This window comes from Camarhynchus parvulus, chromosome 5 (assembly GCF_901933205.1).
Source record: "Camarhynchus parvulus chromosome 5, STF_HiC, whole genome shotgun sequence".
In the NCBI taxonomy this organism is placed as follows: domain Eukaryota; kingdom Metazoa; phylum Chordata; class Aves; order Passeriformes; family Thraupidae; genus Camarhynchus; species Camarhynchus parvulus.
The window spans coordinates 8,947,471-8,960,904 of record NC_044575.1 but is presented as its reverse complement, the minus strand read 5'-3'; the positions used below and the strand labels follow the sequence as shown (position 1 = coordinate 8,960,904).

At 61.7% G+C, this 13,434-nt stretch overlaps 2 protein-coding genes across 2 annotated transcripts; one reads left to right on the top strand and one right to left on the bottom strand.

Moving 5' to 3' along the window:
- Positions 1-5,009: 5,009 nt before the first annotated feature.
- On the bottom strand, positions 5,010-10,983 carry LOC115904002 (pre-mRNA-splicing factor CWC25-like). The gene is made up of 6 exons (XM_030949010.1): positions 10,887-10,983; positions 10,691-10,748; positions 8,496-8,787; positions 7,507-7,599; positions 6,563-6,749; positions 5,010-6,425 (listed from the first exon to the last, which is right to left on the bottom strand). Exons 1-5 carry the CDS (start codon positions 10,981-10,983, stop codon positions 6,708-6,710), a joined length of 582 nt encoding a protein of 193 aa, XP_030804870.1. The 3' UTR covers positions 5,010-6,425; positions 6,563-6,707.
- Positions 10,920-13,344, top strand: MPEG1 (macrophage expressed 1). The gene has a single exon (XM_030949918.1). It carries the CDS (start codon positions 10,982-10,984, stop codon positions 13,136-13,138), a length of 2,157 nt encoding a protein of 718 aa, XP_030805778.1. The 5' UTR covers positions 10,920-10,981; the 3' UTR covers positions 13,139-13,344.
- The last annotated feature ends 90 nt before the right edge of the window (positions 13,345-13,434 follow it).

The following is a 13,434-nucleotide window of genomic DNA, read 5'->3' as shown; positions in this document are numbered from 1 at the left end:
ACGCCCCTCTGCAGGCGGGACCAGCCCTGACACCCTGCAGAAGAACCTCGGCCTAGGACCAAGGGAACCCTCAGGACTTGCTCATTTCTCCCTGGAAAGGGACATGGCATCGGCACCTCTACAGCTATTTATGAAATGCTGGAAAGGACAAGAAATCAGGATTACTGGAAGAGTTTTGTGCTGTTACATAGCAGTTCACCTGTGTTGTTCCACGGTCAGGTGCTGGCTATGGAGCTCTGCCCTATGGACATTCCAGGGGCTGCTGTGTAAAGCAGCATTGGCACAGGAATTCCCCTGCTGGCATTTAGCATTCCCATCCCAGGCAGGACATTGCCATTACCTGAGATTGGCTTGGTTGGAGCAAGGTGTCAAAAATGCCCAGGTTGTGGGTTCAATCCCCAGCTGAGCCCTTCACATAAGGGTTCAACCTGGTGCTCCTGGTGTGTCCCGTCCCACTCAGGATATCTGATGACCTGGAAATTAAGAATAAACAGTTTTCACTGGCTTTTTGAGCCCTGAGTTTTTTTTGCGTTGGAGAGTGCGAGCCACAAAGAAAGTTCAGGGGAGGAGGGAGAGCATCAGGTCTCACCTGGCAGGTGTTGGATGAGCGGCCTGAGCAGAACCGAGCCCGGGCAGGGCCCCGTCCCGCACCGGGCACAGTCGGAGCAGGAGCAGCAGCGCCGGGCTCGGCCCCACTGCCCGGCTCGGAGCGGCTCCTCCAGCCCGCGGCGATGCAGCCCCGCTCATTCCGCGGGGACGCGGCGGGCGAGAGCCCCGGGGGTGCGGGCACGGGGTCCGGGCCCCGCTCTGCGCACGGTGGCCTTGGGGGCACCGGGGCTGAGGGGGCTCCGCATCCCCGCGGGGGCCGGGCCGGGAGCGCGCCCCGGGGGCCGCCGCGCTCGCAGCACCGCTCCGTGTCCGCCAGGGGGCGCCGCGCTCGCGGCACCGCTCCGTGTCCGCCAGGGGGCGCCCCGCGGGGCGGCGGCGCTGAGGGAGCGGCGGGGCCTGAGGGGTCCCGGCCGCTTCCAGCCGCGATCCAGCGCCTGCTCCGGGAATGCGCCGCTCTCCTGCCGGGCCCGGCACCGGCACAGCCCCAGTTCCCTGCGGGCGCAGCGGGGCCTGCCCGGAGCCGCAGCGGAACCGCAGCCACACAGCAGCCGCGGTCCAAGCGGGAGCGGCAGCGCCGGGCTCGGTCCGCGCCCGTCCCGGAGCGGCTCTTCCTGCCCGCGGCGATCCCAGTCCCGGTCCGAGCCCCAATCCCTCCTCGGTTCTGTGGCTCCGCAGCCCACCCGGCGAGGGAGAAGCGGCTCAGCCCGGGACCCCCAGCAGACACCGGCAGGACCCGGACCCGAATCCCCGGGCCCGGGTCCTGTTCCCGGCCCCACCTCAGCGCCTCGAGCCCCGCGCAGCACCGGGAGCAGCCCCCGGTCCGGGGCTCCGCACGGCGCTCCAGCGACGGCCCCGCCGCATCCCGGGATGAGCATCCACCTCACAAAACGGAGCGGGCGCGGATCCGCCGGGATTTATGGGCGCGGGCGGGGCGGGGCCGGCGCAGGTGTGAGGGGCGGGGCCGGCGCAGGTGTGAGGGGCGGGGCCGGCGCAGGTGCGCGGGGCCCCAGCGCGGCTGCGCGGGGCGGGGCCGAGAGGATTTAAACCCCGGGAATCGCGGCGGGCGCCATTTGCCCCCTCGACGCTCGGAGGGGGAGGTTGCGTCCGCGCGGGCTCTGTATTTCTTTATTCATTTCTTTTATTTTACGTTTATTTTTACCTCTTTTTCTCAATACCTCTCCTCTCTCCCTCCCTTCCTCCCCTCCCCCACCCCCCCCCCCCTCCCCCCCCCCCCCCCTCCCTCCCCCTAGCCCTCCCCTCCCTCCCCCCCAAACCGCTCCTTCCCGGGCCGGTCCCCCCCACCCTTCCTATCCCCCTGCACACCCCAACCCTACCCTGCCCCTCCTTCCTCCACACTTCCTTCCCTGCCCAGCCCGGCTCCCGCCTCCTCGCTCATCCTCCTTGCCTTCCCCCCAATTCCTCCTTCCCCTCCTTCCTTTACCCATCCTCCCCCTCCCCCTGTTTTCCTTCTTCACCTTGACCCCCCCACCTGTGCTCCATCCTCGTCCTCCATCCTCCGCCCGTCCTGCCCCCGCCACCCCACCTGCCCCTGTCCCCCTCCCTGCTCCCCTGCACACCCCGACTCCCCCGCCTGCTCTCCATCCTTGACCCACCCCGACCACCCCCTCTGTCCTCCCGTTCCCCTCCTCTGTCCCCCTGTTCCCCTCCTCTGTCCCCTGTTCCCGTCCTCTGTCCCCCTCTCCCTCTGTCCCCCGCAGCCGCGGGGCTCGGGGCGCCGCAGAATAAAGCCCAGAGGGCCGGAGCCGGCGCCCCCCGCTGTCCCTGGAGCCCCACACGGGGCCGGACCCGCTCGGCGGGACCCCCCATTGCAGTGCAATGCACCGCCCGACACCGCCGGGGTTCCGGCTGTCCCTACATCACACTGGGGGTCCCCGGGGTTGGGGGGGTTGGGGGGCGGGGGGTCAGGGAGGGCCCCCCCCTCAGGAGGGGTCCCGGGGGGTTGGGGTTGGGGGTAGGCCCCCTCCGGAGGAGGGGTCCCCTGGGAGGGGCGGGGCGGGCCCTCCCGGAGGGGGGTCCGGGGGAAACGGGGGGGGGGGGGAATTCCCCCTCCAGGCCCGCCCCCTCCCCCGGACCGCCTCCTCCGGACCGGGGCCCGGGGGGCGGGGGGGGTGGGGGGGGGAAGCGGAGGGGGTCACGTCGCTCTGCAGTGTGAGCACACGTAGAGATCCGCGGACAGACAAACGGCCCCTCCCTTGTCCCCCTCCACCCCCCCTCCCTCCCTTCCCCGGGCCCCGGTCCGGAGGAGGGGGTCCCGGGAGGGGCCGGGCCGAGCCCCGTTCGGGAGGAGGTCCGGGGGAGGCCGGGGCCTGAGGGGGGATTCCCCCTCCGCCCCCCTCCCCGGACCCCCCTCCGGAGGGCCCGCCCCGCCCCCTCCCAGGGACCCCTCCTCCGGAGGGGCCCTACCCCCCCCCCCCCCAACCCCCCCCCCGGGACCCCCTCCTGAGGAGGGGGCCCTCCCTGACCCCCCGCCCCGGGGACCCCCAGTGTGATGTAGGGACAGCCGGAACCCCGGCGGTGTCGGGCGGTGCATTGCACTGCAATGGGGGGTCCCGCCGAGCGGGTCCGGCCCCGTGTGGGGGCTCCAGGGACAGCGGGGGCGCCGGCTCCGGCCCTCTGGGCTTTATTCTGCGGCGCCCCGAGCCCCGCGGCTGCGGGGGACAGAGGGAGAGGGGGACAGAGGACGGGAACAGGGGACAGAGGAGGGGAACAGGGGGACAGAGGATGGGAATAGGGGACAGAGGAAGGGAACAGGGGGACAGAGGATGGGAACAGGGGGACAGAGGACGGGAATAGGGGGACAGAGGAAGGGAACAGGGGGACAGAGGATGGGAACAGGGGGACAGAGGACGGGAATAGGGGGACAGAGGACGGGAATAGGGAGAGATGAGGTGGGGAAGGGAGAGGGGTTCGGGAGAAGGGGGGGGAAGGGAAAGGCCGGGTGGGGGAAGAGATGATGGACAGAGGAGAGGTACAGGGGGAAGAGAGGGGGGTCGGGCTGAGGAGAGGGTAAGGAGAGGGGTGAAAGGAACGAGGAGCCGGGGACGTGCAGGGGAACAGCGAGAGAGAGGCAGGGGAGGCTGGGGAGCGGGGACAGGGCAGGAGGGACTGGGAGAGGGGGAATGGGGGGAAGGAAAAAGAAACTGGAGAGGTAGAAAAGAGGAGATAAGGGGGGGAAAGAAAGAGGAGGATAAGGGCAGGAGAAAGAGGGGGAAGAAAGAGAGGAATCGCCGCCGGGAGAGCCCAGCCTGGCCGCAACCTCACCGAGCTCCGGGTGAGAAAATGGCGGCGGCGGCAACTTCCGGGCATTAAATCACCTTGGCCCCGCCCCGCGCAGCCGCACTGGGGCCCCGCACACCTGAGCCGGGCCCGCCCCGCGCACCTGAACCGGGCCCGGCCCCGCCCGGTACCGCCCGGGACCGCCCCTGAGCCGGGGACCGCCCCTGAGCCCGGGACCGCCCCTGAGCCCGGGACCGCCCTTGAGCCCGGTACCGCCCCTGAGCCCGGGACCGCCCCTGAGCCCGGGACCGCCCCTGAGCCCGGGACCGCCCCTGAGCCGGGGACCGCCCCTGAGCCCCGGGGCCCCGCCCTGCCCGGGATGGCGGCGGGACCGTCGCTGCCGGCCCCTCTCACCTGGGCCGGGCCGGGGCTGCGAGCGGCACCGGGACCGGGGCCGCGGCTCCGGGTCCTGCCGGTGTCTCTGGGGGTCCGGGCGGTGCCGCCTCTCCCCGCCGGGCGGGCTGCGGGTCCCGGCCCCGCAGCACTGAGGGGCTTGGGGCCGGCACCGGCCCCGGCAGGAGCCGCTCCGGGACGGGCGCTGCGGCCGGGCCCGGGCAGCCCCCGGGGTGCCGCGCTCAGCCCGACGCGCCGGGCCGGGCTCCGCTCGGGGCCCCGAACCCCTCCCGGCTGCCCGCGCTGAGCCCCGAACGCGGCCCCGGGGCTCCGCCGCCAGCCCCGCCCGCGGCGCTCGGCCGCTGCCCCGGAGCTCCGCTGCGGCCGCGGGAGCCCGGCCCGGGGCCGTGCCCGAGGCGCGGCTGCAGCCCCGAGACACGGACTGGCCCTGGCCGAAAGAGCCCGCCTGGAGCACCAAAACGCGGCGTTTGCCCTTTCACTCAGGCACCCCACAATGCAGCACTTAAATCTCTCTTGGTGACGCCCAAACACTGAGTGACCCCGGTTTCAAGACCTCCCAAACACAGGCCATGGTCTCTGCTTCACGCCTCTAAAATGCAGAACTTGGTCTCTCTGAGATCCCAAACGCTGTCTGAGGCACCTTGGTTTCAAGCCCCCCAAACCAGTCCTTAGTGTCTCTTTCTGTACCAGCAGCAGCTCCCTCACCCCCAGTGGGATGGGGAAGAGACCAGAGACAAAAATCCAGCTCAGAGCACTTTAATAATGGAAACCAGTCAAATACAATCATTTAATATTAATGACAACACATAATAACAGTGATAGCAACAAGAGCAGTGATAACAATGACAATAAAAAGGAGAGAAGCCATTCCACACCCCCCTTTAACATTATAAATCCAAAAGTTATTCAGAGCACCACAAACTCCCAGTGTGGGGGATTTCCACATTCCTGTTATTTTCTCTGTGGTCCACCCTGGGGATTCGAGGCACTTACTGCTCCTCTGGGCAAGGGAAGGGTTCCTGTGCTATTCCCAAAAACAGAACCCCTGGAATTAGTGCCCTGGGAGCCCAGAGCAGTCTTTCCAGTCACTGGGGGTCACCCAGAGGGTCTTTACCAGCATAAAATGAAAATGACATCCTGGTCCAGTGCATTTCCAGCAGGACTGGACACTCCTGGCCACGGTGACCAGTGCATGAAAATTGGACCAGTGACAATCCAAAGAGGATTTTAAGTTGGAGACTTGAAATCAGAAACTCCAATTTTTTCAGCACCTCTTGCTTAAATGTTTCCCTGCTGGAAGAGCTCAATTAGTATTTTTGCTGACCAGATTGCCAAAGCGAGGGAAAAACAATCAGCATTCCCTGAATGCCTCCATCACTTCCACCACCATCTGCAGCCAGTGGCCGATGGGCAGGAGCTCAAGGGGTGGTATTAATCCCATTATTCCCAAGGTTTGAATGATTCTGGCATTATCCCATGTCCCTGAGTGTGCCAGAAAGCCCAGAGCTCCAGGAGCTGCAGCCAGCTGCAGGCAGGTGTTCTTCCTTCTCAGCTTTTCGGGAGTGTGGGTGCAGGTCCCCCTCCCTGTCTGGCTCTGGGAGTTGTCCCTGCCACAGACCCCAGAGTGATCTTGGGCCCTGCTGGAGCCAATTCATGTCACAGCCCATATCCTACAGGAAAACACGAAAGTGCCCAGCTGGCCCCAGTTCCAGTCAGGAATGTCTCATACAACACTGCGGGGTGTTCCTCCAGCTCTGGAAGGGAAGCTGGGATGAGCCCAATGCCCAGGCTCTCTGTGGAACAGCACTTCAGTTTTTAGGTCAAGGGCTTTTCCTGGTGCCCTGAGGCACAGGATGATCCATAGATTTGTCCCTCCCTTATTTCTCACACACTCACAGACTGAGGTCCTGCTCTTTTTGCCCTCCCTCAGGGGCTGCAATTGCCAGTGGGATTTTCCCACTTTTCAGCAGACCAGGGATCATTCTCCAGTGTCTCCAGGAAATTTCCAGAGCTGACCCATTCCCAGGTACAGAGGTCAAGTACAGAGGTCAGGAAGAACAAAGGTTTTAGCACTTACCATATTTAATTTTCCTTTCCCACAACAACTTGCTCTGGCTCTTTCCATCTCAGAAGGTTCCTTGTCTTTGTTTCAGCCTCAGAGGATTCTGTGAGGAGATTTCACACCCACAAATCAAGATCCCAGACCCACAGGGTTGCCCATGAAGGCAGAGCAGTGCTGGCTGCTCCAGTGAATTTCCTCCATGTGCACAACTTAAAAACCATTACACCACTTCACAGTTACCTGGCAACGAAAAACTGATTTTCCATGTCCAGAGGCAGGAGACTGTGAGACCTTAAAGTGCACATTGATCTGGGGGCTGTGACTGGATTCCAGCCGGGATGGAGCCTCCTGTGTGTGCAAACCCAGCGTGGGACTGGGAAGGTTTTCACTGGGGGAAGCTCTTCCTTTCTTCCTTGGCAGCTTTTCTCTGGAATATTAAACAAAGAGGGAGGCCTTGTCCTTAATCCAATTACCACAGGGCAGCAAATTACTGTTTCTTGTTTACCAGCTACGAACAAAACTGGGAGCAGCCCTGACAAGGTTGGGAGCTGCTGCTTCACCACACAGTGTCAGCAACAGAGAGAAAACACAAAATGTGTATCCAAAAACAAGGATAAAATGATTTCTCCTGCTTTTAGTGGGACCAGGGCTAATTCTGCCCTGGAGTGACAAAGAACTTCTCCCTCAGAGCCCCAGAGACCCCTCAAAAAGCCAAAGTGCAGCAGGGAAGGAAGGAAAGGCACCTCTGCCTCACCTGCTGGGAACAGGACAGGTCCTGCTGCTCCTGGGCACTGGGAACGTGTCTGGAGCCAAAAGCACCTTCCCAGGCTGGAGGGGCTTCCCTAAAGCACCACCTCTGGTTCACATCCTGCTGGTTTCCCCTCCCTTGGGAAAGGAAGAACTTCATCCAGAGCCTGGAGAAGGAGGAAACAAGGAGGCCCAGGCCATGGACTGTTCAGATGAGCCACGGGGGACACAGAAGCTGTGCAGGGATTTCTGCCCCAGGGGTCACATTCCTTCAAACCCAGTGCAAACTCACTAAAATGACTTTTCCACAAATACCTCCTAAGGCACATGAGAACCTGAGTAAGAGAATGGAATCAAAGCCTTTGTTCCATTGGCCTCACACCCCAAATTCCAGTGGGACAAACAAGTCCCTCTCCTTGGAAGGCAGCATCTCCTACCTGGAGCTGGGCCTTCCCCAGCCTTTGGTGGCCGCTGTCTCCATCCTCCCACACCTCCTCATCTTCCTCCTCGCCAGGGTTGGCTTCCTCACCCTGCAGAGCAAACACAGGGACAGTCACCAGCCTGCTCATCCCAGCCTGGGCAGCAGGGACGGGCTGGCGGCACCCTCTGGATGTCACCCTGTGCCTGGCACCATCCCTGCTCCGTGCCCATCCCCGTTCCTGCCTTGGCAGCTCCTTGGAACGGGATGTGAAACCACAAACGTTTGCTCTGCCGGGGCTGGCACAGCAGAGACTCCCCCGGGGCAGTGGGCAAAGCTCCTGCTCCCACATCCTCTGCCTCCCACAGCCCTGCTGGGGCTGGGCAGAGCAAAGGAAACGCCTCAGCTCCTGCTGGAAATTCCCTCCTGTGCCCGTAAACCCAGAGAGATCGTGGCTGCTCCATCCCTGGAAGTGTCCAAGGCCAGGCTGGATGGGGCTTGGAGCACCCTGGGCTGTGGATGGAATAGCAGGGGATGGATTGAAATGATCCCTAAAGTCCCTTGCCACTCAAACCATTGGGGATTCCATGATCTCTCCGTGCATTTATTTTGCACCATTTCCTCTCAAATTTAGTTTGTTAAAGGAATAACTTTAAAAATATTCCAGGAGTTAAAAGAGGAGTGTGAAACATACAAGAATCATTCCCACACCCACCAAATCATTATTAACTGGAAGCCTATTCCCTTGTCTCTGTGCTTGTTTTGCTTTCCTGGAAGACCTTATGACCCCAGAACCTCTCAGAGAGATGTACTGGGATTACTGGAAGGTTTGCTCAGTCAGAGAGCAAGGGGGGTTTACAACACTTGTTCCTCTGTATCTTTATCCTTTAACCAGCTTTCCCTCCGCCGGCACACCGAGCCGTCCCCGGCAACTCGGATCTATTCGTCGGCACACCGACTCTCCCCATTTCCCCCGGTCACTGCGGCCCGCCCCCGTTCCCCGCTCACCTCCGAGCCCGCCGCAGCCGCTCCCGGTGACCCCGGCCCGGCCCCGCCGCTCCCCGGGCTCCGCCATTGCCGCTCCCGGCTCCGCGCCTGCGCTCCCGGCACAGCAACCGCGGTTCCTGCCGGGAGCGCCCCGGCCGAGGGCCCCGCGGCCTCGCACGGCCAGTCCCCGTCGTTGTCCCAGCCCAGGTCCATGTCCCGGTCCCGGCCCGGCTCCATGTCCCTGTCCCTGTCCCGGTCCCGGCGCCGGCGGAGCCGCAGGAAGCGCACGGCGCGCTCGGAGCTGCAGTACCGACTGTGTCCACAAGACGGCAGCACTGAGGGTGTCGCGGCCTCCGCGCATGCGCCGCGGTTTTAGGGGTCCCAATAAATCCCAATTTCAGTGAATCCCAGATCCCGGATTTGGGGTGCTCCACCGGGAGCAGGGAGAAAGAGCTCTGCGTACACAGAGCTGTTTCTAGGTCCTTCATACAGATAATCTTCTCTACGTTTTTCAAGCCCTTTATTGTTTCATTTATATACCTAAAACATTGTATTTTTATTTTCAAGCCCTGTGGATCCATATTCAGAATTCCTTACAGTCTGAAATCCCATCTATAACACAGCAGATTTATCTTGCAATAAATAGCGTTATATATATATGTATATATTTTTTAATGAGACTCTTTACATTTTCTACTGTTTTACACATAAATGAATTTTCAGGCATTTTGGGGCTATAACCTCCTTTTTGGGGGGGCTCCCACCTGTTTCCCCTTCATTCCCCACTCACCAGCTCCCCCACCACAGACATTGGGGTGCCCCAAATGACACCATCACCTCACAGACTCACACACTTCTCTTTTTCCTCACCACCAGAGAAGGCACAAAAAGAGTCCAAGTTCCCTGGCCAGCAGCTCAGTGCTTCCATAAGAAGCACGTGGACATACCTCGAAAAAAGAGGGAAAATTTGAGGGCAGGGCAGCCCCCCAAAGTGTTGGAGTCCCCCCAGCTCCAGTCCCACAGGCTGGCAGCTGCCCCATGGCACAGGAAGTGTGCCCAGGGGTGGTGTCTCATCATCCCCCTCAGGCCCCACCACTCCAGGCAGAGGACTCCTCAGTTCCAGGAGATGTCTGATCCCTTCCCTAGGCCTTCCCAGACACGGCTGGGCCGTGATGGAATCCGTGCTCCCAGAGCCACCCGGCAGCTCCAGCCCTTGCATTGCTCCTGCACATCTGCCCCAGCCAGGGGAGCTGAAATAAAGCCTGGAAATTTAAAGAGTAAACTGGAAGCACAGCCCCAAACCTCACTCACTTGTTGGTAAAAAGGTGTCTCTGTTTACACATACCCAGGAAAACCAGTCCCTCTGGGGAAGTCTTGGATTTCCTTTTGCATCAATTGAGTGGCACAGCTGCCAGCTGATGCCATTAAACTCCATCCCCAAAACCCCTGGTCACCCTCAGCTGTGGGGATTTTGGTGTCATACTGCTAGGAGGGACCTCCCGTTACAATACAATAAATCTTCTTCTGTGTTGAATATTCTAATTCTCACTAACCAGTCTAGTGCAATATACAAATCCTATAGCGTTTACATCCAGCCTATAAGAATCATTACGTTGCCATACTGTGTTACATTTTAAACCCTAAAAACTCCTCTTTGGGCCCCTTCTGCCAAGCTAGCAGGGTCTGCTCTGACCCTTGGACCTGCCTGCAGGCAGAGGGTATTGTTTCATCAAAAGGGGATTACCTTCAGCCGGCCACACCATTGTTTTCCAGTTGTTCAGTAACTAAGGTACCTCAAAGCTTGCTTTCCTTTCAATCTCACAGTTTCTATATTCTCAAAATCTTTTGCCAGGCAATCATATTTATACGGCTTTCCTGTTTCATCTTCCCCAACACATCCCCAGTGCTGTATCTGTTATCCCTTCACCCCCCACTCCTGGCATTATCCTGCCCAAAAAACACAGGCACCTACGGTCCCTATGCCTCCATCACAGCTGTCACTTCAGCCTCCTCCCAGGCAGAAGTGTCCTGCAAAGAGGAACTCAGGAGCAAAACCAGGGGAAGTGAATCTGTCTGTATGGAAAGAGTCACCGTTTTCACAGCAGAAACTTCCTTTACTCTTTATTCCCCAAAACTTGCAGCACCTGCCCCGTGCTGCTGAATCCGAAGCCCAGCCAGGCAGCAGCTGGGCAGAGCTGGATCAGTGCCCTCAGCACCTGTGGCTCAGCATTCCCGAGCAGGAGGTGCTGTCCCTGGCTGGTGACACTGCAGACCCTGGGGGAAGGACGGGAGTGGGGCAGAGGAGGCTGCAGAGAGTCCCTGGTGGGGCAGAGGGAGGGACAGACACCCTCCTGCTCCCACCCCCTGGTCTCAGTTTCCCCTCTGTCATTTCTCACATGCCTCAGTTCTCACTTCTCCTTTCCCTTTTGTCAATTCCCTCAGCCAGCTCATTTTCCCTGCTCCGGTCCCTCCGCTCCGACTGGTGAGTGCCCAGCACCGGCTCGGCCATGGCCTGGGGGCTCGGGGGGGCCTCGCTCACCTGGGCACTGCTGGCGTGGATGACAGGGGCTGAGCAGCCCCAGGAACTCTCGTCCTCTTCGGGGTTTGGGGTGTGCAGAAAGACCTTGAATCTCTCACGTCTGGAAGTTCTGCCGGGGGGGGGCTGGGATAACCTCAGGAATTTGGATATGGGCAGAGTCATCAACCTGGGCTACTCACAGTGCAAGACCACAGAAGATGGATCTTACCTCATCCCAGACGAGATCTTCACCATCCCCCGCAAGCAGAGCAACCTGGACATCAACTCTGAGATCATCGAGTCCTGGAAGGATTACCAGAGCATCACCTCTGCCTCCATCAACCTGGAGCTGTCCCTCTTCTCCTCCATCAACGGCAAATTCTCCAGCGACTTCCACCGCACCAAGACCCACCAGGTGAGAGACAAGGCTGTCACCACCCGGGTGCAAGTCAGGAACCTGGTTTATACAGCCAAGATCGACCCCGAGGCAGCCCTGGACAAGGCCTTCAAGAAGCAGCTGCTGACCATCGCCAGCCACCTGGAGAACAACCAGACCCAGATGGCCGATTTCCTGGCCGAGGTGCTGGTGCTCAACTACGGCACCCACACCATCACCTCCGTGGATGCAGGAGCCACGCTGGTGCAGGAGGACCAGATCAAAGCGACCTTCCTGAAGGACAGCTGGGCCACCCGGAGCGCTGTCACCGCCTCAGCCGGCGTGGCCTTCCACAGCATCATCAATGCGGGAACCAAGGAATCCCTGGATGTCAGCTCAGGCTTCACCAAGCAGTACCTGGACAATCGCACCAACTCCAGGGTGGAGAGCATTGGTGGGGCCCCCTTTTACCCGGGCATCACTCTGAAGACGTGGCAGGAGAGGATTCAAAACCAGCTGGTGGCCCTGGACCGCTCGGGGCTGCCCCTGTACTACTTCATCAGACCGAGCGCGCTGCTGGAGCTGCCGGTGCCCACGGTGCGGAGGCTGGCCCGGCGCGTGGAGCTCGCCATCCGCCGCTACTACACCTTCAACACCACCCCGGGCTGCACCGACCCCTCCTCGCCCAACTTCAACTTCCACGCCAACACTGATGACGGCTCCTGCAAGGGCACCATGGCCAACTTCACCTTCGGGGGAGTCTTCCAGGAGTGCGTGGGCCTGGGCGGTCCCGACACCGGCGCGCTGTGCCGGGCGCTGGAGCAGAGGAACCCCCTCACCGGGGCCTTCTCCTGCCCCACTGCCTACACCCCGGTGCTGCTGGGTGTGCAGGAGCGGGAGGAGGGTCACAGCCACCTGGAGTGCCACAACAAGTGCACCCTGGGCATCTTCTGCCACCGTGAGTGCCAGGACGTCTTCTGGCTCTCCCGGGTGCAGTTCAGAGCCTACTGGTGCGCCGCGAGTGGGCCGGTGGCTCCGAACTCGGGGTACCTCTTTGGGGGGCTGTTCAGCACCCACGGCGCCAACCCCATCACCAGAGCCCCGTCCTGCCCCTCGGGGTTCTTCCCACTGAAGCTCTTCGGCGAGCTCAGAGTATGCGTGAGCCAGGATTACGAGGCGGGGGCCAAGTACGCGGTGCCCTTCGGGGGCTTCTTCAGCTGCCAGGCCGGGAACCCCCTGGCCGGGCAGCAGCGGGGCACGGCTGAGGACGCCCATGCCAAGGGCTGTCCCCCGGGCTTCAGCCAGCACCTGGCCCTCATCAGCGACAGCTGCCAGGTGCAGTTCTGCGTCCAGGCCGGGCTCCTCACCGGGGGCTCGCTGCCGCCTGCCCGCCTGCCCCCCTTCACCCGGCCCCCCGCCAACCTGCCGGCCGTGGACACGCTGCTGGTGCGGGACGGGGACAGCACCTGGGTGAGGGACGGCCAGAGCCACGTGTGGCGGCTGGCACGGCCCGAGGAGGTGCAGCGCGCGGCCGAAATGGTTGGGGGCCGGGGGCTGTCAGGGGCACAGGTGGCCGGAGTCACCGTGGCCGTGCTGGCCGGGCTGGCCACCGGCCTGGGGACGGCCTGGTACGGCCACCGGCGCTACAGGGCCAGGGGGTACCGTGAGCTGGGCACAGGGAACAGCCCGGCCCCTGCCAGCCCCGAGCACAGCACGGTGCTGAGTGTGGGCGAGGGGTACCAGCAGGAGATGGAGGGGACGGTGCCCTGAGTGCCCCCTCCCCTTGTGGCCCAAATCCCCAAACCCACGGGAAAAGGAGGGAGCGGAGGGGCCCCGGGGAGGGCTGTCTCCCAAATCCTGCATGCTGCAAGCTGCAACCCCTATCTCCATGTATATCTATCGGGATAGATATACACACGCATGCAGAGAGGCACGGAGCAGTTTTATTTCAGCCAGCAACTCATCGTGTAGTCAACAGAGCATTAAAAAAAGGAAAAAAAGTCACGTTGTGGAAAGACTTACTCACAGTAAGAGCCATCGGGCTGGCACCGCGGAGGTGGGGGACC

Bases quoted from the DNA above. Each gene is read 5' to 3' on its own strand.
- LOC115904002 (XM_030949010.1), bottom strand. From the start codon at position 10,983: ATGGCCGAGCCGGTGCTGGGCACTCACCAGTCGGAGCGGAGGGACCGG. The intron at 7,600-8,495 runs GTGAGCGGGGAA...TTTGCTCTGCAG, and splicing joins CGGCTGCGGCGGGCTCGGAG to GGTGAGGAAGCCAACCCTGG. The intron at 6,750-7,506 runs GTAGGAGATGCT...TTAATATTCCAG, and splicing joins TGGGGAAGGCCCAGCTCCAG to AGAAAAGCTGCCAAGGAAGA.
- MPEG1 (XM_030949918.1), top strand. From the start codon at position 10,982: ATGGCCTGGGGGCTCGGGGGGGCCTCGCTCACCTGGGCACTGCTGGCG.